This window comes from Cricetulus griseus, assembly GCF_003668045.3.
Source record: "Cricetulus griseus strain 17A/GY chromosome 1 unlocalized genomic scaffold, alternate assembly CriGri-PICRH-1.0 chr1_0, whole genome shotgun sequence".
Classification (NCBI taxonomy): Eukaryota; Metazoa; Chordata; class Mammalia; order Rodentia; family Cricetidae; genus Cricetulus; species Cricetulus griseus.
The window spans coordinates 111,292,445-111,314,641 of record NW_023276806.1 but is presented as its reverse complement, the minus strand read 5'-3'; the positions used below and the strand labels follow the sequence as shown (position 1 = coordinate 111,314,641).

The window sequence follows — 22,197 nt, the reverse complement described above, 5'->3', positions numbered from 1 at the left end:
GAGGGGTATGAATGAGAACTTGTGGCATACTAATCGGGTCTGTAATCTTTCATAGCAGGCTTCAGAGTCGGTTCCTTGAATTCAGTAAGTGGATGGTAACATAATATGTCATCGAGAAAAATTGGAGTTAGGAATAGTCTGGGTCTCAGAATCACTTCTGCAAGTAAAGTAACTGTTGACAGCCAAGCAGATTCTTAATCTCTTGGGCCAGTTTCTTCTCACAGAGCTCCACCTTTTTGCCATAGAGAGGCATACTACAGTGCTCAGGAGGCTGAGGCAGAAGGGTTGCTGCAAGTTGAGGCTGCCTAGACTACACAGTGACCTCCAGGCCAGTTTGGGTTAGAGTGTAAGAACTTGTATCAAGAGCAAAATAAAACAAAACCACCGCAAAAAAAAAAGAAAAAAAAAAGAAATTGACTTTTTAGATATATGTTAACAGTAGAAAAAACAAGTTTCTTTAGATGATCATATTTAAGGCTTTGTGTCTTGTGTGCTGTGACTAGCTTCTCTGCCTCATGGTTTGGTTAAAAAAAAAAAATAACTCCAGTGTGATGTGTCGCTGTCCTGTCTCCGATGGTGAAAAGACTTTGTGCTCTAAGTGACAGGGAGAAGAAAATGTCATTCTCTCACCTTTAAAATAATGGAAAGTCACTGAGGATGTCCTGAAGGAAGGAAGGCTTTCAGAAAAGTCACATGAAAGGTAGGAACACAGAATTTCAGATGGGGATGGAAAATCACTGAGCATGGATTAAGACCTGTCCTGCCATGAAACTGTGTTCTGAGTCACTCTGTCCCCTGAGGAAGTAGAGTCAGGTGGCAGGGCAGAGTTTCACAGAGTAGTAACTCAGGAAACACAGGGGATTGGTTAGGGAAGAGTTTGATCACCGATGGCTTTGGGATTCACTGATCCAAGAAAAAGTTCATGTGGAAAATGTCTGTGTCAAGCAGGAGCACTATCTCCACTGATGCCATAGATCCTATTCTTAACTGAATGATTGACAAGATGAAAAAGCTGGGATGTAAAACTTTACCCCAATCCCTGCCTTCTGCATCCATAGGTGAGTACTCTTATTTGCCAATTGCTTTTCATCCTGACAATTCTGAATCAACTCCAAGGGCTTCATTCCCAAGCTTCCTTGTAGAAAGTATTTGACTTAGAACAGCTTCACGTTTGAAACAATGTCAAAGTTTCCTCTCAGATATTAAAAGGTGCTATTGTCACTCAAGATTTAAACAGGGGTATACATACAAAAGGAGACATAGTTTCAGATAGTTTGTAGTATGCCTTTATAAGTGATAATCTCTCTCTTATTTGATATAAGCTTTATTTTTATATTCCCACCAGCTCTGCAGGGCTTAAATTTCACAAAGATTTAGCAGTTTTACCTGCAGTTAAAAATATCTAAAACGTGTCTCAATAGAGCCATCCACCCACACAGGGGCCCACAGCTCCACCTCATACTCCATCCCACGTTACCTCGGGATTAAGTTGTAGAGTGCGTTCTCAGCAAGCGCTTTTTCTTCAGTACTAATGATTTACCTTCCAATGACTGGTTTCCTTTTCAAGCAGAGACCAGGAGTCCTTTCTTGAAGTTTCCCTGAGAAACAGGTTGCATGAGAAATAGCTGCAGGCAGCGGAGCCAAGGGCCTTGCCCACACTTGCCCTTCTTCTCCCATTAGGGCTCTGGGGTGTCACTCTTGGTTCACAGCCCGGCATCTGTAAGATCATTACTGGCCTAGGGGAAGGGCTGGGATCTGCAAAGGTAGAATGTGGCTTCTCTCCTCCCAGGAAGTAGCTGGGAACTTGAAGGCAGACAATTCCCATGCAGAGTAAGGCTCAATGCAGAAAAGATTTCAAAGCATGACAGCGGCATTTTCCTCCCTCCTCAGAATCCTATCAAAATCCCCGACAACGGGCTTGGGATGAGCATCTCAGGGCAATCCACTGAGAATAGCCGCAGAGGTCAGGGCTCCCTCACTCAGCAACATCAGAAGTGAGAGCTCTGTCACTAGGCAACACAGTGAAGCTGAGCTCTGAGAGCAGTCCCAGGAAAGCTCCACTAGTCTCCATGTGACCCCCACCTGCACCTCAGAGATATGGCCATGTGCTTCTTCATGCTCTGCCAAAGAGAGGGGCTTGCAGAATGCCTGCTCTTTTCTAAGCTAGGCTAAGCCAGCCTGGCAACTGGCATTTGAGAACTGCTAGTCACAGCATCAGCACCTGCTTCTCTGTGTGTCTGCTCACTCCAGATCTCTTGGCTCTTATCCTTTGAGCTTTGTTTAGTCATGTTTTCGACATTGGCTTTCTCTTTTATCTTTTATTTAAATCAGATGGTCATGAACCACTGTCTCTTCACCCACCCTAATGCATCCTCTCACCTTGCTTGGGAGACAACTCTTTCCTCATGTTTCTGCCCATCTTATATCAATAATTTTGAACCTTCCTTTGGAAGATGATTGTGTGGGAAATGACATGTTGGAGATAAAGCAGGTACTTCTACAATCACACTTTCTCTAGGGACAAGTTATAGTAAGTTCACTGGTAGCTGCTCATAAGATGGAGATCTCCCACTCTAAGTTCTGGAGGTGTGATCCTTAGCCACTATGAATAATGGATATAGTCTCCTTCTAGCCTGCATCCTGATTGACTCCGTAGAACTGACTGGTCCAAGATCACAAGCACTGGCGGGCTGTGAGCAGTAAGGTCCCTTGTGAGCAGTAAGGTCTAAACCAGCCTTGAGTCTCTGGCATCTGTGAGGATGTAGCAGGCTATCTCATAGTCTTCAGGTAGATTGTAAGTTCAGACCATTCACATTTCTTGAGATGCCTTACTTGACTTGAACAATATAGCTAGCTTTCATTTTGCATTTTCTTAGCATTCATCTTTTTTTTGTTACTCATAGCACCTTGATTCCCTCTTAAGTATTATATACTCAGCATTGAGTGTTATCTTCAGGAGTTTAATTATTTGGTGTTCTGTCCTCTGCTAGTAAAGGGACAGAGGCATGACCTCAGCTAACGTGGACAGAACTAACAAAGTAGCCAAGACAAGGAGACAATGGGTGCCCATTCATGCTGCATTGACTCCCTAAACAAATCCTTCTATTTCTGTGTATCCTTTCTCTGAATCTATAGATAACTTGAAATTAGTTTGTGTCCAGACAGATTCTCCCCATTTCCTATGAACTGTGTGAGTTTCTATCAGCCTCAAATACATTCCTTCTGGTCTAAGTTGGTTTCTGTTTCCTTCACCCAAAGAATTCTAACACAGTCAGCTAGTACTCTAAGCCCTCTGAGGCCCACTTCTCATGGTCAGAATGTAGGCTTTGTGTGGTGTGAACAGTCTCTTCCTGTAGCATGGTTATCCTCTCTACAACTTAGGAATTAGAAACAAGACACTACTGAAGGTATAGATATGACAATAAAACATGAGTCATTTGTAGACCATGTGGATTTCCTTTCTAATTAGAAATCTTTGTGAGATTATTCATTCACTCACTGACTGATATTTAATGTACACTTCCTTTAGGTTAAGAGCTACTGCAAAGATGATAGAGAATAAAACAAGAAATGTGTGTAATCTTGATAATTCTGTTCTAATAAACATATCTAAGAGCAAGGCAGTATACAAAATACAATCCTACTGCTGCCAGAATTACACTTTTCCTTATTAGATTTATTATTTATCTTATAAAGACAAGTGTATTGATGAGGGTGTCCTTCTGTATATATGTTTCTCTTATTGGTTGATAAATAAAACACTATTTGTCCAATAGAGGCAGGAAGATAGGTGGTACTAGGAGACAAGGAGAATTCTGGGAAAGGTAGGCAGAGAGGGACCACAAGGAGACACCATGTGGAAATACATAGATTTAGAGAAACTGGTTAATAATTAAGACAGAGATAGCCAATAAGAAGCCCTAGTCATCAGTCAACAGTTTTATAATCAATATAGCTTCTGTGTGTTCATTTTGGGGCTGAAGCGGCAGTGGGACCTGGCGGGACAGAAAACTCCAGCTACAGTGTGTGTGGAGTCACATGTACCAAGGTACACATGTGGAAGTCAGAGAACAACTCACAAGGACCCAGTTTATCTCCTTCTACCACGTGAGTGCTGGGGATTGAACTCAAGGTATCAGCCTTAACAGCAAACCACTTTACCCACTGAGACATTTTGCCAGCCAGAAATGACAGTATTCCAGTTTGTCACTTTCCAGCATGATATCTAGTAGCTTTAAGTGTTCAGTCAATATTTATGGACTGAATAAATGGATCAACCTTCCAGGGAAAGGTGATGACATTGCAATAAATGCATTGCTGGCCACAAACTGAGTGTCCAGAATTAAGATCAGAGCATCAGAATGCAGGAGGGGAGAACATGAGAAGCTCTCAGAATTAAGTGAGGCTAATCTGTTTGCATGGTTTATTTCTTTGTCAAATTTTCAATGTCCCAAAAGTCACAAAAATCACTCTGTGAATTAAGAATTTTACTAGATGGTAAATATCACGACAGCTAATCAGAAAAAGTCCTAAGTGTTAGAGATGCAAATAAAAAACAAGGAATATAAGAAATGCACAAAGAAAATGTAAATAGAGGTCTTATACAGAATAAATGGCATACGGCCCAGACCTTAAGATGAAGTAAAATCAGTCTTCCTTAATGGGCTTCACCATCTCATCTTGCCTTTTAAGGGTTTCTGTTTTTTTTTTTTTATATTACACTTCCTTTTGTTTTCTAGACTGATACATCTTTTCTTCTCATTTGATGAGTGTTATTTCATTTCTAATGTGACCCAACTGTTTCCATTTCAGTTTCGACTCAGATGTCTGACTGTCAAAGGAGTTATCACCTGGTCTTGGATACACACCTACACTATTGGCAAACAGAGCTTCTGGTAGACATGTAGAGAAAGGGTTGGTCCACCAGGAAGCTCTTGTCTTTAATTGAGAGAGGGCTGAATGCCTATGCTCAGTCTTACTGCATCTGTGACAGTGTTTGTCCTCTGTGCTTTCAGGATAAAGAGTAAATGTATCACCTTCCTCAACATTATCAGTGGCTTCTAAATTCTTCTCTATTAAGAAGTCAATTGGGCCAGGCCTAGGCCCTTCCCCATGTGTCCAGGTCAAAAGAGCATCCCTTCACATGGTATGGGCTATCAAAATCCCTTCTTTTTTTTTTTTAAGACCTTACATATTTAATACAGTGCGTTACCCCTGTACAAATGGAAAAAAAATAAGTTCAACATTTCTAGACCAATATGGCTGTTAATTTTTGTACAATGCCAACTCAACACAATAAACTGGGATACTTTTTTCCAAAGTTGACAGCACAGCTAAAGTTTCCAAAAATTCAAATTATATATATATATATATATATATATATATATATATATATATATTTATGTAAGAGGCCCTTTTGAGGGCCTTACCCTGCCTGGGGAGTGGAGGGGGGATGGCTAGGGGACAGGTGGGATGATGGGGAGAGGGGAGGGAGAGGGAGAAGGGATTGACATCTGAAGCAAGCTTGTTCCTAATTTGAACTAATAAAATAAAATAAAATAAAAAAGGTATGACAAAAACCCTACACAGACTGGAAGGATTTGGCCATTATAAATAAGGCTTCATTTAAACAAACAAACAAACAGAAAAAAAAAAAAGAAGTCAACTGAAGTCAACTTAATGGTTGCCAGCCAGTTCAAAGAGTTTGGGGCCTGGTATCCGCTAAGAAGCAATTAAGCAGCCAGACATGGATGTTTAGATGAATAAGTGATGAGTAACTAGTGTGGTACTCTGCTGCACTCAATACCATCTGAAAAGAGCAGATGGAAAGGCAGGGATAGAAAACATATACTTACTTGTGCTATGAGTTGAACTCCTGTTTGAGCATGGCTAAGCCGAGAATATGTTCTGACAGGTGGCCTAAAATAGCAGGATTTAAGTATGTCTCACAGCACACAGCTGTTTCTGAATAAAAAGGAAACACTACAGAAAGTAACTGAACACTTACTCCGTGAAGATAATCCAGACCCACTGGGATAAGGAAGGCTCGATTTCTATCTAACAGCAGATTCCAGTGTCAGCAAGGGGAGAGTCTACTCCAGCTAACACAGAGAAGGAACCAGCAAAGACAAAATACACTGCAGCGGTATTAAAAGAAAAGGAGCCTGGCTGGGAGAGGGGGACTAAGGTTGCTGAAGGTGGAAATACAGCGAAAGAGCAGGGGATTATTTTAGAAAGGGGAGGGGCAGGGTGAGGCTTGCTAAATCTTGGGATTGGTGAGAGGGAATGTGTTGGAGGAAGAAATACTTGGAAAAGCAGGTAAGTCTGAGGAGCACCCTGGGTGCCTTAACTTTGACATTGCCTTAGAATTGGGAGCTCCTACAGCCCCCTCCATTAAGTTAATATCTAATCTTTTTTTTCTGAAATGACCTTAATAGACCTTTAATATGTCAACATGCATTGGGTATGATCCTTCGAAAGAGAAGCCAACTGTGTAGCAATTAGTAGTCGTAGAGTAACGAATATCTATTTTAGACCTACTAACACAACATGGAAACAAAGTCCAGTGAAGGTATATTGTGGGTTTGATGCCCAAGCATCTACTGGAATGAACTGCACAGAGGGAACTCTGTTTGGCCCACTTACAAGGCATATTTGGTTCTGTGAGAAAAATAGAACAGTCCCTTTTTGGGTTTCCTTGGTTTTTTTGAGCATAAGCCTCCCAAATGGGATCTTTTACACTAATTCGGTAGAGTGAACAACTTTGCCTATTCACAGAAATCAATGTAACCACTGGCTTGCTTCAAGGGAAAGCTGGCAGTCTCAGGTTTGGATAGACAGTCTTTGCAGTGTCCTTGGAAGACACATATAGGGAGCTTTCAGTTTTATGAGAAATAGTGGCAATGGCAACATTTTGTTTACATTTACGTGTGTGTCTGTATTAGTGCTTCTATTACTGCAATAATGGTAAGCTTATGTATGTGTGTGTGTGCTTGTATATATTCATGTGTGTGCTGATATACATGTGTGTGGGTGCATGTGCACAGATGTATGTCAGTGTGTAAAAAATAGAGCACAGCCTGGGGTGTCATTCCTCAGATGCTCTTCCTGTGTTTTGAGACAGGATTCTTCACAGAGCTACTGAATGAGGTTTGGTTGGCTAGTAATCTCTACTGATCTGCCCAACTCTGCCTCCCTATGAAACATTGTGGCCAAATTATCGAAGCACTATGGAATGTGGAAAAATCTCATGGTTACCTTAATTTTTCATAAGAATATTATTTTCTAAAGACACGAAGAGGATTACATTGGGGAAGACTGGGCTGTCTACAGAGAAGTATAAGCAGGTACCAAGTCAACAGTGGCACACGGCTCTGCTGTACACACTGTAGGGGCTGCTGCGTGTGTAACTAACAATCTGAAATCTTAGCTGTCAGCACATTTGTCTTTTCTGTTTCTGCTGAAGGGTGCTGAGGATAGAACCCAGGGCATATGCTAAATGCACCCCAGAGCCACACTCACAGCAAAATGTGAATTCTTGTTTTACAATGTTAAGAGAGCCTGAAGGTAAGATACTAAGAAAACTCTTTGAGAATTTCATACAGGACCTCAGCATGCTACACCATGAATCTTAGTCACATGGCTGAGACAAGATGATTGCTAGCTTGAGGCTGATCTGGTCTACACAGTGAACTAGTCTGTCCTGGGACACACAGCAAGACTGCCTCAAAACCAAACCAATCCAAACCAAACAAAATACTAAGTCAGGTACTGTTTTATTATTTCACCCATGGTAAGCCCAGAAAGGCAAAACTATTAAGAAATCTAATTAATGGTTCTTAGAGGTGGGGGTGAGAGGAGGGAACTGATTGTGAGTAGGCAGTGAGCCTTAAGAGGCTCACAAAATATTTTCCTACTCAATTATGCTAGTGACTGTATCAGACACATCAAAGCATTCAGACCTGCTGGGCACAGTGGCATATGAGAAGCTGAGGCTGGAGGATCAAGGTCATCCTCTGCTAAAAGTGAGTTCAAGGCCAGATTGGGGTACAAGAGCCTATCTAAAAGAAAAACAAAATCAAAACAACCATACATCAGAGTGAATACTGGTAGATCTTGCTTTAAAATACATTTAACAGGACTTGTGCCAAAGCCAACTGTATGTTAACAGGGGAAAATGAAATTTAAAATGTCATTTATAACATCATCAGTAACCAACAAAGCAGTGGGGGAGCCCTACTAATCATTGTCCATAGCTTTTTGTGGAAAACTAAGACACATCACTCAAGTAAGGATATAAAAAATGAAGGAAATGAAGAGACTAAAATATATAAACAATTCAGTTAGTGAAAGCTCATCTGCAGAGTCAATATCTGAAACAAAACCAGAATTTGTAAATATTGCATTTTACTTGTGTGTGTGTGTGTGTGTGTGTGTGTGTGTGTGTGTGTGTGCATTTGTGTACACACACACACACACACACACACACACACACACACACAAGCACAATTCATACATATGGAGGTCACAGCCACTGTGGGAGCCTTTCCTCCTTCCACTCTGTGGGTTCATTGACCTCAGGTTTGGCTAAGTACCTATACTCTCCAAACCATCTTGCCAGCCCTAAACCAGACTTTTAAATAATCAAAGCTTAAACCTCTCTAAAGCTCTTGGGAGACACGTTACACAACAGAAACTAAGGCAAGCATCCAGGAGAAGATGGGAGGACTCCCAACACCCTATGAAAATGTAAGGAGCTACTGATGGTGGTAACTTCCAATGGGATGATGTTGGTCCAACATTAAGTTACACATTAAAGCAGTGAGGAAAGTGGGCACTCCAGCAGGCAATGCCAGTTATATCACTGATTCAAAGCAACTAAGATATTAGAGGAAAACAGAGGACAATGTCATCAGGACTTTGGGATGGGAAAAAAAACAAATGATAATCTCTTTTTGTTAACATATGCCAATTAGATCAGGAGGGTAGAGTCTGAGAAGATACTTGCATATATTGTCATATAACACCCAAAGGACATGTGAGAATGAATGGCAAAGGAGCCTGCAAATCAAAAAGCCCAAGAGGGATTATGGCTGAGTTCCCTCCAAGTTAGAATATCCTAATATACTTTTATGCAGATACAAATTCAAATATCATGCACTATTAATACAGTCCAAAAAGAGGGAAAAAAAGGAAATTAAGTAACCATTGACAAAGATGCTGAGTGAGATTCTCATATAGAATTAATGGAGTAGAAATGGATAAAACCACTTCAGAAGACTGACAGTAACCAGCAAAAATGCTGCCTTATTAAAAACAAATGCATACACCCATGATATACGCAAAAGCCTATGTCAGGTGCAGTATCTCAGGAGGCTTCAAACAGAAATGAGTATCCAATGTAAAGTGGGTTTTAAAGTATGGTACATTCAGTCAACAGTGGGCTACTATAACATTTACAAAAGGACAAACAGGGCTAAGGACATGGCTGAGTAGCTAAAGCACCTGCTGCTGAAGTGTGAAGGCCAGTTCAAATCCCCAGAAACCACATAAATGCTGGGTGGGCGTTGCTGCCTGCCCATCTGTGATTCCAGCACTCAGAAGGAAGAGATGGGATCCCCTGGGGCAAGCTGGCTAGCACTGGTGAGCTTTGGGTTCATTTCAGGAGACCCTGACTCAGAGAATAAAGTGAAGAGCAATGAAGACTCCTGATATCAACCCTGGGCCTCCACAGATACACAAGATCACACAGACACAAATACAAACTCAACTACACAGACACAGGCAAATACTTACAAACTCCTTCATGTAAGAAAAAAATCTTGAAAAAAAATTGGAAATCTAAACATGGTACAAATTTCAAATTATCTTACTTTAATACTGGGTTGATATATTTATCCTGTACTGGACAGCCCGGCAGGCAGATGTCGTATCTTCACAGTAACATTAGCACATATACCGCATGATGAAAATTTCCTGGAAATGCAGTGTGATTCTTGCATGTAGCTCACCATTAGTTGGCATCTTTCCAACTGCTGACCAAACGCCTGCAGAGTCCTTGCTTTGTCTCTTTGGTCCACCAGCTGAATTCTACCTGATCAAGAAGTGTTTTTCAAACTCCTGTATCAATTATTTCTGCTCAAACATCTCCTACATTAAAATTACCTAGAATACTTTTTTTAAAAAAATTAACCCATCAAGTGCATAAAAATGAGTGGAGGCAGTTTTCCTGTCCTATAGCCACTCTCAAATAATCACTCAGAGGCTCAATACTAATTACAAGTTCTGGGCCAGTAGCTCAGGCTTGTTACTAACTAGCTTTTGTAACTTAGTCCACTTCTATTAATGTCTATGTGGTGCCCTGAGGCTCACGGCTTTTACTTCTATCCCATTTGTGTGTTTGACTAGTTCTCCATCTGGCTGGCAACTTCCTGAGTCCACCCTACCTCATCCCTGCATCCTTAGTTTGGTTGTCCCACCTATACTTCCTGCCTGTACTAGCCAGTCAGCTTTTTATTAACAATGAGAGATATATACATTTACAGTGTACAAAGATTGTTCCACAGCATATGAGTAAGTGAATGATTGCAGGAAATGATGAGTTCTAGGGAACTACATTAAATCATAAAGTCATCAAGGGAAAATAACTATTGGCCTTCTTAGGAGCCTCCCCTGGAATGAACGGAACATACATAAACAAATGGGCTTGAAGTTATGGTCATTGCTGACCTTTGGTGGGGGTGGATGGGCACAGTGTCCAGAAGGACTCGGGCTTACTGAATGAGGAGCACACATCTTTTATTTAGAAAATGATCCATTATCCATTTCCCCAGAACATTAAAAAACTATCCAGGGGAAGACTGTAGTAAAACCAAGAGGCATGCATGTACAGGGCTCATCTGGTCCCAGTAAAGAACTGACAGTGACATAGAGTGTGCATGTCAGAGGAAAGGGAGGAGAAACAGAAAAGCCAACACATCAAAGCTGCACAAGAGAAAGTCTACATCTTGGTCTTCTAGCTTGCTCGGGCCAGTGTTCTATCTTACCCATGTTTGTTTGTTTTTTAATTATAAACTTAAAACAAGTTCTTACTGTAGGCATATCATGCACATGCTGCTACTTAAAGGATAAAATTAAAACAAGGCATTTTCTGTAAAGCAAATAGATTTATTATGCACTTCATGTACATTGGGAAGTTTTCGAATAATATAATACAAGGAATAAAATAAAACTTTACACTGTGAAATTCAATGTACATTTTAGGTTATTTACACACCCCACACAGAGCGAATAATAGAAAGCATTTGTCTGCCATTATATATGTGGAAAGTGTTGATGGAGGGCACTAAGCAAAACTAACAGTTGCATAGGCAAACAGCATAATAACTTGCTCCTGTCTCTGAAGTAAGGGACTGTTTTTGGCTGAGCAATCTGGTAGGGGTGGGAGAGAAAGGAACAAAAGGTATTTGTTGTACACCACAGGGTGCTGATTTCTGGTCCTCTTTTCCCCCAAACTTTCCTAGACCCCTCTCCAGATGTTTACTTTTCTGACATTTTACCACTTGTCATGCCAATGACGCTGACCTTAAGGAAGGGGTGTGAAGGAACATTACAAAAAAACATTATAAACACATGACATCCCAAACAGCTGATTTACAAAATTTAAATATTTGAATTTCAAAAATAGCTATCTATTATTAACTTGTGGGACTGTTTCTTGTCTTTGTAATAGAGTAGGAGCCATTGTTTCTCCCCAGTTGTGGTACTATCCCCTCCCCTATCCCAAACTGAACAAACACAGTGGAGTGGCTGTAGCACTCTGGACAGCCTGACCCTCACCAGAAGCCATTTTTATTCTATTTAAATCATAATTGATAAAAAAAAATCACCTAGAGGGGTACTTATGAGAACCCCAGTTTCCCAGCAAGCTCTCCTACCAGCTGATCCATGTGTGTAAAGGTGGCTACAAAAACACCTGGGAAATACAATCCCTACTAAGATGAGCCGTGTCTTTGCCCTTTGGTCACAAGGTGCAATTTTGTAAAAGCAATAAAATTAAATAAATATGATTTTAATAATTCAAGATTAATAGAAAAACTGGCAGCTTTCAGGATTCTCTTCTTTAAAAATAATAATAATAAAAAATACACATAATAAGAAGTCAGAGGTTCCTCTTCTATGGTAAATGTAGTGTGTGTGTGAGATGGAGTCACACTGGTCCTAGTAACAGGGTGTGATCATACTTATCAACAGATTCAGAAACACTTTTAAGGCTGCCTTGCAAGAGTCCTGTTAAGTGTCATTAATCAACGTCCCATAGGGACAAGAATTCAATCCTTGAGACATTCACATTTGACTTGTCAGTATCAACCATCACCTAAACTTTGAGTGAGTTCATCAGCTATCCCTCATCCTGGTTATGACTGACGGATGGCACAAGGAAGTGAGTTTGGCTGATATTGAAAAACAAAGCAAGGAAAGACTTACACAAAGACTGAAATGAGAAAAACTCTTCACAAGCAGTTATACACCTAGGCTTCCATCGACAACACTACTTGTGCCCTTCACACATGATGACCATTACTGGCCTCTCATTAAAACATTCCAAGGTTTTCAGTAGTAGCAATGGTTTTGTGCTCAATTTCCAAATTCTCTTTCCCAATTCCCCCTTAACAACAGCACTCGGAGAGCAAGAGAATCTCCAAGGTTTGGGAGATGAATAGGATTATAGTGCTCAAGGATCAAACCACCCTTGGCTTCAAAATCATCTTACCAAACATTTGCACAATCCATCTAACCTGCTTCATGTTCCTGGTGCTGATGCGTCCCTTAATTATGGCATCCAGCCATCTTATGTACAATTGTGCAAAGATGAAAACAGGAAAGAGAATGTGGCCAGAAAAGTGCAAGCCCATCAGTTCTGTCAAATAACAAAACGTATGTGCTGTGACTAATGGTTAGTGGTATCACTTGTGATGGACAGCACATTGTACATTCAAGAACATCCATCCCACCAAGTCATTTAAGTGTACCCAATTGGTTCTGATTGGGGCTAATTTGGTTATGCAGTAACTGGCAAGTGGAAATATCTTAGAGTAGTGAGCATTCAATTACAATGATAGATTACATTTCATTCAGCTGAAGGAGGTGAAGGCATCTGGTGAATGATTCAGGGATCAGAGTCATCCTTAGCTGGACCTGGAGCCTCTATCTGCACATGTTCCCCAGGCACTAACTGATCTGTGCCTGAGAATGTCCAAGCTTCAGGAATGACGGTCCATCTACTTGCAGGTGTGATGACAGGCAGGTAGAAGATGGCTTAGAGCACAGAGCTCTTCTGCCTGTTGTCAGAGTGGCCAGAGTTTGCATGCTCTGTCATTCAGCCTTACACAGGCGGTACTTGGCTGGATTTAAACTACCAGAGTGACTCTCTAGATCACCAGAATTGATGCCTGTGGAAAAGTCACAAAGTCATTTTTTCACCTCCACGTGGCATTAACACAGAAACTCATTTTTATCCAGTGCTGAAGGTTAGCAGACAGAAAACAGTTGCAAGAATTGCTTTATTGAGTAACACATTTTTAAATACACAAGAACCAGGAACACCAGACAATGCGATGGGACTGAGTACACACCACAACGCAGAAAACAATAAATACGGAACACTGCCTTTGCAGAGACACCTGACTGTGGCACATGCACATTTACCAAATGGGAAAATACTCAAAACTGGGTTTGGTTGTATCGAGGAACTGCAGTTTACATCTCCATTTATTCAGTGTGGTGGAGACTGCGTCAGCATGGGGGTTACGCTGAGAAGGGCAGCCTTACTGGGTAGGCACATGACAGTATGTCAGGAAACAGTACTGAGGGAGTCACAGTCTGACCAGCACATCCTCAGGTGTCTTGCTTCCATCTGGCAGCTGGATGGCCATTCTGACCACAATGTCTTCTGTTTCACAGAAGGGGAAACTGGAAAAACAAAACAAAACAAAAAATTACTATACTTTTATTGTGGAGACAGTTGTAAGACCTTATAAAAGAAAATTATTCTACCAAGTATTTCCCCTCTATCATGTTTTTACTAATTGACACAGATGTAATACTTTATTTTCATAAGAGATATTATGAGTTTGCTTGCATGTGTGGGGAGGGAGTGTTATACCATCAGAACCAAGTATTTGGAGGAGTATTTTTGAATGACCTTGGATTGGCCATCCATCTGTCCTCACACAAGGATACTTAGTGTTAACTATTTGTAATGATAGTTAATTTGTCAAATTCCTAAACTATATCACCAAAGTCAAGAGGAACAGAGATGGAGATGCCAGCTTGCCTGAGTGTGACTGTCACCAGAAGTTGGGTCTTTGCAAAGTTGCTGGACATCAGACAACATGCTTAATGAAATCTTCAACTTATTTATAACATGGAAAAGTGCCTCTGAGGAGCATCCAAGGTGTACACATGAGCTCCTGCTACTTCTCCACAAACTTTTACCTATGTAGTGAAGCCTCCTTTGAGATGGAGGAGGATAAAAAAGATTCTTATTTAGTTAAAAAACAAAAAACAAAAACTAGTGATCTGAACCTAATATATACTCTTCATATCTTGCCCCTAAATATGTAAATAAGTAAATGATAGCACACACCCTTCACCATGGTCCACACCTGTTCATGTTACATGCAAACACTAATAGATTTCTATGAGAGTTATTGTAATAAAACTTAATTACCAATTTAAATCCGTGATCTGTTTCTGAATGAAACAATGAAACTAACATTTGGGCCAACTACCCACTAGGCATAGCCCAGTGCTTCAAAACCAAATAACGAATACTTAGAAAACGGCAATGGTAGAGGGGAATGATTATATAGGAAAAACTCTTAATGTAGAATTGATAGATGATATATTCATCTGTTCATCTACTTATCCAGTACATTTTTACTGAAAGACTACCACAGGTTCAAACAGTTTTCCAAGCACATGAACTCAGCACCGAATACAAACACATCTCTTCAATTAACATTTTGAGTGGAGGAGGGAGAAGGAGGGATAGAGAATAAATAGTAAATAAGCATCTATGTATGTACGTATCACCAACTGTGTATCATGTCACCCATTGTCTCGTCTATCTCTATTACCTGTTATCTTATTATTATTTACATAGCTACATATCTTTTACTTACCTATGTCAATTCTCTATTATCTATCTTATCATCCATGTATCTACACATCCATTACCATCTATCATCTATGTCTACTGCCTATCTGCATATCAGCATATCTATCGTCTATTACCTATTAGCTATCCTATCATCTGTCTATGCATCTGTATATGGATCTATCAATCCTATGTCATATAGGTGCTTTGGATAGGTGCTAGAGTTTGGAGAACTCACACTGAGCAGACTGGCTGGGATGAGATCCCTGAATACACACACTTCGAGGGAAGGTGCCTGAAAGGCCTTAAGAGCACCAGGAAAGTGGTATTTTAAGGAAGAGGAATGGCACTTTGGTTCCTTTACCCTTTCCACTGCATTCTTACCTCTCACAAGGGTGTTTCTTTCTTGTAGTTGAAGCTGGGATCAGAGCCCTCAATTTGGAGCTTCAGGGCTTGTTTAAGGTTCAGCTCAGTCTCTGAGGGAGGGAACCCCTCCAGCACCTCCTGATGCCCTCGCTCCTGCACTGTTCGAGGGACAGAGACCCTGCCCAGGAACACCTGGTTGCTCTGCAGATGGTAATTGGGGTTCGTCATTATCCCATTCCTCTTCTTTTGCTCCCCGCTCTGCTGGTGGATGAGAAACTGTGGCTGGACGCGGCTGCCGTCCTGAGATGAAGGAACCACAATCTTACACTGAGATTCACCCAGTGTCTGTTTAGGTGGGCTACTCCCAGACTTAGCAACAGGTCCTCTTTTGTCAAACTGAGTCATTTCATATTCTAGAACCTTTGGCTGTGAGGAATTGTTTTGTTTAGCTTTCTTCCCAGCTGACCCAGACTTGCTAGAGTTTTCTGATTTGCCTCCTTTATTTGATTTTGTTGACTTCAAACTTGGTTTTACTTGGCTCCATTCAAACTCACTACTGGGAGAATTATGGCTGTGTCCTAAGGACTGGGTTGTGGAAGAGGGGGACACGACCGACTGCCTGCTCCTGCTTCTCGGCAGCGAGTGCTGTTGGATCTGTTCTGTGAATGACAGGCTGTGAAAGCTGTCAATGGGCACCGTTTGAGCTGTGGCTGTGGAGGAAGTTGTTCTCAGAGATGAATTTTTGGAGCTTTTCAGGGAATTGTTGGACAAAGATGACTTCTGCCGGTCCACAGTTGAGTCTGGAGACTCTGATGGAGAGCTGAAGGCATGAGCTGGCCCATTGGGCAGGCCCCGGAGGGAAGGCTGCAAGTCCCCTCCACCAGTACCCCCAGAGCTGTTGGACCTGATGGTTAGTGACTGCATCTTGGACGGTGCTGACTGTGGAGGCTTCTGCTCCATTGTGTGGACAGGGGAAGGGGAGCAGCCATTCAGACTGGAAGCACCGTATTTTTCTAACAACTTAATGATCTGAGAATGCCCATTTTTGGCTGCCACTCTCATGGCAGTACGTCCAAATTGGTCGGCGTGATTGGGGTCAGCGCCGTGCTCCAGCAACACCTGCACCACGTCCACATGTCCCTCCTGGGCCGCGATGCAGAGGGCTGTGGCGCCTTGGTTGCATGTGTGATCCACCACGGCGCCATGCTCTATCAGAAGCTGGACCACTTTGACATGTCCCTGCCAGGCCGCAGATTGCAAGGCTGAGCGCTTCTCATTGTCTGCTGCATTGACATCAGCATGGCAGGCAATAAGCACCCGTACCATCTCCACATGACCCTGCCAGCAGGAGACGTGCAGTGCTGTCCTTCCCTCTGCATCACTGGCCTCCACATTTGCACCATTTTCCAAAAAATACTCAGCCATTGTAAGCTGGTTTTCTAAGGCCAGTATGTAAAGTGTGGGCCGCCCATCAGCATCTTTGTAGTTCACATCAGCCCCATGGCTAAAGAGTAATTCCACAATGTCCCGGTGTCCTTCCAGGGCAGCAACACGCAATGCATTTCTCCCATCATAGCCTCTCTGGTCTATGTTGGATTTGTTCTCCAGCAGGATCTGGACACAGTCATAATGGCCCTCCTGTGAGGCCAAAATGAAGGGGATGCGCCCATCATTGTCAATCTCATTTGTTCTAGCACCTTGTTCGATGAGAGCTTCACATATTAACCTGTGACCCTCAAAAGCTGCCATGTGGAGAGGCGTCCAGCCAGCATCATCTCGGTGGCTCTCGTCTAAGCCTCTGTCCAGGAGAGTGCGCACCACCTCCACATTTCCCTGTGCCGAAGCTATGCTGAGGACTGTCCGGCCTTCACTGTCGATGCTGTCCACAGCTGCACCCCAGAACAGAAGTGTGTTGACCACAGAAGCATGCCCCATGGAAGCTGCAGCCAGCAGGGGCGTCCGCCCATTGTTATCTGTGTGATCGACATCTGCTCCTCCTTCTAGAAGCAGGTCTACCACATCTACGTGGCCTTCATACGCTGCCACAAGCAAGGGGGTCATGCCATCCTTGTCACAGTGATCTACCTCAGCCCCTCGATCAATCAAAAGGCTTACAACGGACGCGTGTCCTTTGCTTGCAGGCACACACAGTGCGGCCACTGAGAGAGCTGTTCTGCCATCCACATCTTCATGGTTTACCTCTGCACCATGGTCCAGCAGGTGCTCTACGATCTCTCTGTGACCCATGTACGCTGCAGCTATCAGTGCAGTCCTCCCTTCGTTGTCAGCTTTGTTGACCTCAGCACCATGCTGTAGCAGGTTCAGGACGATGTCCTCGTGGCCACCCCAGGCTGCTGCACGCAGAGCCGTTCGGCTGTCCGCATCTGCACAGTCTACCTTTACGCCAGCGTAAAGCAGGGCAGACACAACCTCGGTGTGGCCTCCCCAAGCAGCAGACCTCAGGGCTGTCCAACCGTCCTGATCGGTATGATTGATATTGGCTCCACACCCAATCAAACAGTTAACAACCTTCGTGTGCCCTTGTCTAGCAGCTAGAGTGAGTGGTGTGTGTCCATGGGAGTCTTCAATCTCTAAATCAGCTCCTCTGGAGACAAGCAAATTCACAACATCCAGACTGCCACTGTATGCAGCATTGGCCAGCAGAGTTCTCCCGTTGGAATCACACTGATTGACAGAAGCCCCATTATCCAGTAATGTACGAATGGAGTCCTCTCTCTCTAGGGCTTGCCGGACGATACAGGAAGTGCGATCATCCTCGCTGTTGACATGAGCGCCTGCTCGGATCAGCAGTTGCAGCACCTCTTGCTCCTTGGGTATTAAGGTGGACAGAGAGTCTTTGACCGGGGTGCCATTCCATATCATCCACAGTGCCAGTTCCGCTGGTTCCAACTGCAGATTTGAGTTAATCAAGTGCAAGGCAAATTCTTGTGCTTCCAGTGGGGTCAGGTTCCGGGCTTGGCAGGTGTAGCTCATGGCCAACATCCTATGCCCTTCTGCAGCATTACACAGGTACTTCTGGGTGCAGTGTTTCACATCCAAGAGCCACTCGGCAAAGCTGTGATGAAACAGGATCTTGGTGCTGCCCAACCCATCCACCAAGAGCTTGGAGAGGACATCCAGCTTGCGCTGAAAGTCTTCCAAGGTTAGAGACATATTTTTGGTCCACACGGCATGGTATAACTCTGTCATGGTCAGGGGCCGGCAGGCCGCAAGGATCACATTCAGAATGGGCTGAACTTTGGCAAACTGTTTTCGGACAAAAAGTCTCTGGCAGAGCCAGAGATAGAGACCATTCAGGGTTCCTGGGATGTCTCGGATCTCCCGAAGCATGATGAAATTCTCTACAACTCCATCTAGCACACGCTCTAGATACAGGAAACACCCGCTGCTCTTGATGTGCAGCTGGTTCAGAGTCTCGGCCGTCTCCTTGGTGAGGTGCTGCCGAAGTGCCTCCTCTTGATCCAGGCGGTGGAGAATGTACTGCTGTACATCCTTGACAATGTACGCCTTCCGAAGGTCATCCAAACTGATCTTCCTGAAACCTGCAGAAGACGGCCAGGCAGAGTAAGTAGAAAATAGAGGTGGGCACGTGTGTAAAGAGAATGAACCAATGCAAATAACCTGACTCATGGGTTAGTACTAATAAGAGAATCTACCAATACCTTTAAGTATGCAAAGCAGTTTTTGTCATGTGGAAACACATAAATGACAAAGCAATGATTTCATTTTTCCTACCAACAAATTTGGCCAGTACTTGTTCTTGCAGCTCAATGACTATTTAAACCCCTTTGCAAGAAGCACTAAGTGGAAACAGACAGACATATACAACTACAGAAGTACCCTGTGAAGATACTCTAAATACTAAAGCTGTGAGAGCCAATAGGTCCTGTTTTTACAGGATGATCTTTTTCTCACAAATAATAGCTATTTCTGCCAATCCGTTTGCCTTTATGTGAATGGGTTACATCAAAACAGAGTATTACTAGTCACTCTCTTCACACTACATTGTTTTATGATATCAAATTAAAATAATTAGATCTCAGAACTGAGATCTGTCAAGAAATAGCTGGAACCAATTTAAATGCAAATTTACAAATTACATTTGTAAAACTCTGGCACTGTAAAAATAAAGCCACTTACTGAAAGTCCATCAAAACTAAAATCACACTAGTGGTGGTTAGTCTAAGTTCTTCAAAGCAGACTATGACAGCAGCTTCTAAAGCAGTGGTACTCAACCTGTGGGTTGTGTCCCCTTTGAGGGTCACATTTCAGATATCCTGCAGATCAGATATTTACATTATGATTCATAATAGTAGCAAAATTACAGTTATGAAGTAGCAATAAAATAATTTCATGGCTGGAGGTCACCATAATAAGAAGAACTATATTAAAGCGTCACACCATTAGGAAGGTTGAGAACCACTGCTCTAAAGGGGCATCAGTGTACAGCTCTGGATTTGTTAGGTAACTGTCTCATGGAAGTAAAAGCTACAAATAAACTTATCAAGGCTGGTGTGTGTTGTGGAATGGCCATCCCAAAACCACTCAAGAGCAGAGCAAGGCAAGACTGCAGGCAACCCTCCTAGAGAAAAGACACTCCAGAAGGGATCATGGAGTGTTTGACAACAGCAGCAGCCTCAGGTACAAAACCCATGCTGTGCTGGGGATTATGAACAAATGGTGAGGCACACAGGGCTTGGTGAGTGTGGATCAGTCAAAGGTGACTCCGACATGTGTCTTGACCATCAGGGCTGAAAAGTTGTCATTGAAAATCAAACTCTATGTCTCAGGAGAAGATGGATCAACTATCTGAACTCAAGCTTGAAATTCCTGAAGTAATTTTTTTTAAAAAGCACAATCTTCCAACAACCAACAAGATGAAACAACTCAAGTGCAAGGCCCTACATTTATGGAGTGGGATATAGAAACACACACACACACACACACACACACACACACACACACACACACACAAATACCTAAATCTTCCACATCACAAGATAAATTCTGAAAGAGGCTGACCTACAAGGAAGGTTTAGAATTGAGTTTGGCTAGAGTTTGTCCTCTCCCAAATTCCTGGCTGTGTTAAAATGCACTTCACAGCATGCCTAGTGTGCATTCATTTGAACTTTTCGTTTATAGGGGGAATACTCACCTGCCCAATAAACTCATGTGTGTGCTTCACGCTGTGTTCCTTTAGAAAACACACTTCAACCAAAGCACATTAGAAAAAAAGCTGGGCAGTGGTGCGAACCTTTAATCCCAGCACTTGGCAGGCAGAGGCAGGTGGATTCTGTGAATTCAAGGTCAGCCTGATCTACATTGATAGTTCCAGAAGAGCCAGTGTTACACAGTGAACTCTGTCTTGCAAACCAAAAGCAAAAAGACTCAAAACAAACAAACAAACAAACAAACAAACAAAAAAACGCCAAAAAACCAAAAAAACAACAAAAAAAACCTCCACACTTTATTTTGCTTTCATTTAGTGGCTGTATTTTAAGTGTTAGAGCTTTATAAGCATAATTTGGTCAGTGGCATCTTCGTTGATTAGGGCTGTTTACTGACAATTGGAGATTTAATTATTTTAATTTGATAATATGAAATAAACTCTTCTAACCTAAAGAAAGGCTGAGCAAATCCCCAGGAATATCTGACACCCCACACATCCTAGCCATTTGAGATGACTGGCCTCCAAACCTCTTTCGGTATATTCATTTCCTTGTTGATTTACAAAGTCATTAAAAACAGTTTACGGTAAAAAGAACTCCACTTGGGGAGGTGATGCATGCCTGTGATCCCAGTACTGGGAAGCTGAGGCAATAGGGTTATGAATTTGAGGCCAGCCTGGGGTACACAGCAAGGTCTAGGCCTGTGGCTAATAAATAAAACAATTCTAAAGTGGTATGCAATAGTGTTTTAAAGTTTCCAAAGTGATGTGCACACAGACTGATCTATGTGAAAGATTATACAACCATTATGCATAAATATCTATAATTGAAACTAATTAACTAAGATCATCTGATGAAAATTTGAGATAACAAAAGCAGAATTGGGCTAAGCCTCCACAGTTCCAGGCCTGATGCCTTCAAAGTGGGCTGAAGAAAATGCATTGAAATCAGCTCTCCTTGTGTGTTTGTACACTAGGGACTGAATGCCGGGCAAGACCTCTTACCCACTGGCTACATGCACTGTAAGTCTTCACTCACACACCTGTCATGTGCACTGCGAAGGAGGTTTTCCTACCTTAGAAATGAGTCAAGTCCAAGCACAGATTGCTGCCCGAGTCATCCACCGTGACTGAAGGGGTCAGCATCAGGGCTTTGTGTGACACTGACAGAGATGGAAGGAGGAAGAGATGGAACACAGAATGCATGCTATACAGATGGATGCGAAATGCTTACAACTTGAAACACAATCTCTCCCCAAATCTAAAGAGTGTTGTGGATTTAAGAATTTATATTTACCACCAGTAACAGTTATGTTCAATAAGACAGAATTAAGGGCAGAGGGTGGGCAGCTTGTGGCAACAATCCTAGCACTAGGGAGGCAGAAGCAGGAAAACTGTTACAGGTTCAAGGTACACATAGTAAGGCCAGTTCCAACCAGAGCAAGACTCTGGCAAAAACAAAATGGAAATAAGAGCAGAGGTT

The 22,197-nt window shown here is 42.4% G+C and overlaps 1 protein-coding gene and 1 long non-coding RNA gene across 4 annotated transcripts in view; one reads left to right on the top strand and one right to left on the bottom strand.

Annotated features, from left to right (window-relative positions):
- Positions 1-849: 849 nt before the first annotated feature.
- LOC118239467 lies at positions 850-5,072 on the top strand. The gene is made up of 3 exons (XR_004771675.1): positions 850-1,058; positions 3,984-4,107; positions 4,813-5,072. It is a non-coding gene; the product is annotated as an uncharacterized LOC118239467 (long non-coding RNA).
- An 8,471-nt stretch (positions 5,073-13,543) lies between these two features.
- Positions 13,544-22,197, bottom strand: part of Ankrd50 (ankyrin repeat domain 50) — a 31,392-nt gene continuing 22,738 nt past the window's right edge. For all 3 annotated transcript variants that reach the window (XM_035450900.1, XM_027391946.2, XM_027391947.2), the window contains 2 exons: positions 15,545-19,089; positions 13,544-13,971 (listed from right to left, as the gene is read on the bottom strand). In XM_035450900.1, the coding sequence (XP_035306791.1) occupies positions 15,548-19,089 (3,542 nt within the window). In that variant the 3' untranslated portion in view covers positions 13,544-13,971; positions 15,545-15,547. The remainder of the gene's footprint in view (positions 13,972-15,544; positions 19,090-22,197) is intronic.